This window comes from Poecilia formosa, unplaced genomic scaffold (assembly GCF_000485575.1).
Source record: "Poecilia formosa unplaced genomic scaffold, Poecilia_formosa-5.1.2 Scaffold391, whole genome shotgun sequence".
Taxonomy (NCBI): domain Eukaryota; kingdom Metazoa; phylum Chordata; class Actinopteri; order Cyprinodontiformes; family Poeciliidae; genus Poecilia; species Poecilia formosa.
The window spans coordinates 98,157-102,207 of record NW_006800330.1 but is presented as its reverse complement, the minus strand read 5'-3'; the positions used below and the strand labels follow the sequence as shown (position 1 = coordinate 102,207).

General features: G+C 37.4%; 1 protein-coding gene across 1 annotated transcript; it reads right to left on the bottom strand.

Annotated features, from left to right (window-relative positions):
* Positions 1–1,533: 1,533 nt before the first annotated feature.
* On the bottom strand, positions 1,534–3,105 carry LOC103154579 (GTPase IMAP family member 4-like). Its single transcript, XM_007575910.2, has one exon. The coding sequence runs from the start codon at positions 2,879–2,881 to the stop codon at positions 1,829–1,831; it is 1,053 nt and encodes a 350-aa protein (XP_007575972.2). The 5' UTR covers positions 2,882–3,105; the 3' UTR covers positions 1,534–1,828.
* Between the last annotated feature and the right edge of the window lie 946 nt (positions 3,106–4,051).

Here is a 4,051-nt window from a genome sequence, read left to right as displayed (position 1 = left end):
AAAGGTTGGGCAGCGCTTGTTTATTTCAACAAAGTAAAAAAAAAAAAAAAAAAAAAAAAACTAACAAAAAAAACAGGAACATTGCATCGACATAAACAAACATAAAAAGATTTAATATCCGAGAAAATGTTTAAATTCTGCAAAAATTGCATTTTGTTCCATTCTTGAATCGTGATCCAAGGGGCCAAACAAAATCCTCCAGAGGGCCGCAAATGGCCCGGGCCACACTTTGGACATCCCTGGCATCAGGGACGGCTGGTATAAGTGGGCTAGTTTCTAAACCCTCCTTGACATTAATAATTAAGTTTTAAAATAAACAACTTAAAAATAATTACCTAATATTAAATACATTTTGGAAGTAATGTATCACATTTTGTTAAATTTTCAACAATCCTGGTGTCAAACCGCCTGGGGAAAATCCCGGCATCTTTCCGAAGGGCTAACTTCTGACAGCTTCTGACTTTTAAGTATGTGTGAATGAACACGTATTATCTTTATTTACCAGTTACGTTAATAAAATATATCTGAGTTAGGTGTACTTAAATACATTTTATTAAAAAAAACAAATTGTTCAAATTAATAAACTGAGTTACAAGGTTGTTAGTTTAAAAAAACATCATGTTTATCAGTCTGTTTTCTTTGGTATTTTAAACACATTTTAAGCAAAAATGGTAATAAATTGTGTTTTTGTTACAAGCTGCTGGAGTGCATAAAACTGATCTTTTTTTAAATGCCAGAATGAATCACGAGTTAACTAACAGAATAGTGTAAAACAGTGACAGTTTTTGGTTTGTTTTGGACCTTTCTCCTCCCAGCCTTTGAACACGCCCTGCAGCAGCCTGAGGGAAGCGTGGAAAGATTCCAGAGTCCCGTCTGGATGTTGTATAAAACTTCAGAGTCCCTGCTGACACGTGGCAAACACATAACCATGCAGGAAACTGGAAATGCATGGTTATTTGACTTCACCTCAGACCTGCAGAGATGATTTCACTTCTGGAATATTTGTCAAATGTATTTAATACAAAACATACTTCAAAAAGAAACTAGAAAATACGAGGAGGTTTAGACTTAATTACTACAAGTCAGCTAAATATTTATAAATATTTCCTCTGTCGACAAGAATCCAACAAATTTTTAAGACATTTATTTGAATAACTCAATAAACCAATTATATTTAATGATTGTGATTCAACAACATATAAACAGCATATATTATTCAATTAATAATTTTCCATTTGATGCCATCATCCATTGTGGAGTAAATTTTACCCACTTTTTGTGTAGATAGGATCTGAATCTGACTATAATAAGTGGATTGTATTAGAATTAACCCATTTGAACTAAACTTTAATATTACTGGTGCAAAGTAGGACTTGTATATTTTTAAAAAGTAATTTTGAGGCGGCATTTGTGGTGAATTTCTGTGATATAAATTAATAAATCAATTTAATGGAAGAATAATAACCTTGTTCACATCATTGTATTAAAGCTTGGATTACTATAAAAAGGGAAGGTTGGTCTACCTGGTTAAACTGAAAATTTGATTCAACAGATAATATTAAATAATAATGAAGACATTTGGAGTATTTTCCTCTAATGAAACCGTGTTTATTGACAAAGGTAATGGCTAAAATTCACATGCAAACAATTTTAGCATCTTACATCAAGCATCTAAACATCAGGAGAAATATTGTGTGAGATACAGAGGTCACAGCTGAATTACATCACTACCTGGAGCTTTAACTCAATTATCGAGACAATAAAGAAAGAAATGCTAAGTAGTTCTGCTTTATCATGTGTAGCAGCTGCTAAGTGACAACATGTAACCTCACATTATTTGACATGCCCGGGCAACATGTTCCCCTGCTTTTGACAGATGATAGAGAGGATTAAAGAGTTCAGCTTCATCTCTGGCTCTGGATTCATACACGGCCTGCAGGTTAGATTTTTCCTTTTGAATTTCTCTCTCCTGCTCTTCCTTTAGTCGATTTCTCATGGCTTCAATCTCCTCCCGTTGACCCTTGAATTCTTCCTTCATTTCCTGAATCTTTTTCTCATATTTCTCTTGTATTTTTCTCTCCAGTTCTTCTTTCTCTTTACGTATTTCCTTTTCTTTCTCCTTCAGGATGCGTTGTTTCTTCTCTTCGATCGCCCTCTCAGCCTCTTGGAACATCTCATTGGTGTAGTGACTTCCTCCATTCCTGTCAACAATCATTCTGATCTTCTCCAGCAGCTCAGTGACCTGAGGTTTCTTATCTTTCAGCCTATTGTTGAAGACATGATACTGGTTGTTACACTTGGACACCAGATACTGGAGGTCTGGGGATCCAGACAAATAATCCTCAATGGTGGTGCCTTCGAGGTCGTCTCCACGGGTAAACAGAACCATGCTGTATCTCTCTGCTGCCTCTCCAAAGATTTCTTGAATCATTTGCACTGATTGTTTTTCTTCTGCTGTGAATCTGCCGATTGCAATGACCACCAGGAAGATGTGGGGTCCAGGAGCAGCGTAACAGATGCACTGACCCAGGTCTTTTCTGGTTTTATCTTCTCCAAACCTGGTGTCAAACAGACCTGGAGTATCAATGACAGCAACCGGTTGTCCATCCACAGTACTGGAGCATTTGGAGCAGTCAACAGTCATGGAAGTTGCGCTGCATTTAGATTCAAAGCACGGTCGACCCAGAATGGTGTTTCCAGTAGCGCTCTTCCCAATCCCAGTCTTCCCCACCATCACAATCCTCAGGTCTTTGTTGTTTGCGATGTTTGTTCCTGTGAAGAAGAAAGTTTGAATCTGAATTAGAATCATCATCATATTCTCAGAACTCCATCTTCCGTGTATTTGGGAAAAAGAAAATGATCCATCTGAGCAGATAAACATATATTGTGTTGAGAAACAGTAAAAAAAAAATACATCCCTATTTTTTCAAACAGAATTGGTCTTGTCTTGTTTTCTTTTTTTTAATTATTATTATTATTATTGTTCATAGACGTATTTGTCATGTGCATTTGTCTTCTTGCCAGTGGGGGCGCTCTCGTGCCGCTGTGGGTCTCACAGGGAGAACGAGTCTCCTGGCTCTGGGCATGCGCGACTCAGAATAAACAAGCTCTTGCCAGAGATACTGTGTTACGACTCGCTTCCTCTGTGATCCACAGATCTGGTTGCATAGGATTCATCTGCCTGTGCACCACTTGATACTGGCCCCAGATTCCCCTAGGTCTGACACATACCGGCACATACCCATGTGCCGGTGTTATGCCCAGAAACGCATGCCTGCCCAAAATTGCATCCCCTCTCGCGGGAGCGCGCATCGCTCTGTTCTCTCGCATATTGACGAGAAACCGGACTGAAATATGACCGAAGAGGAAATTTTAAAGATATTTGTAACATTATCACGTTTCTTAACCATGTAATCCCTAAAATGGTTGGTTTTATTTCGCAAATTACTTGAAATAAATACGGTTTTTACACCTTTATTGACACATATGAGTCGAACTTTTTTTCAGTCCGTGTCTGTTGAAAACGTTCTCCGCAAATGGTTTGAAATTCTCAGCTTTGTCTTTTGATACCATAACAGCTTAAAAGCATTACAAAACAGAGGTCCATTATGTAGAACATTTTACATCATGCTTAACTTTCTAGTCTGTTAATGCATTTTAATTAATGAGCCTGAAAATATTTGCATCCATCCTGTTGATATAAAAATTATATCATTAGCTCAGAGAACAAGTGTCATTACGTAGAAAAGGTGAAATCCTTTCAGCTCTTTATTTCTCCAAGTTAGCACAGGGATGCATTTTTGGGCAATTTGCTTTTCCAGCCTGCCAAAATATGCATCCCCTCTCTATTCTCCTCAAATATTGTCTTACTGATTTAAAACTTATGCCAGCAGTTCATGGAACTATTTTGGTCACGTAGAAAAGTTATTTCACTCTTAACCTTTTATTTCTTCAAGTTAGAACAGGGATGCATTTTTTGGCAACATGGATTTCCAGCCTGCCACAATATGCATCCCCTCTCTATTCTCCTCAAATATTGTCTTACTGATTT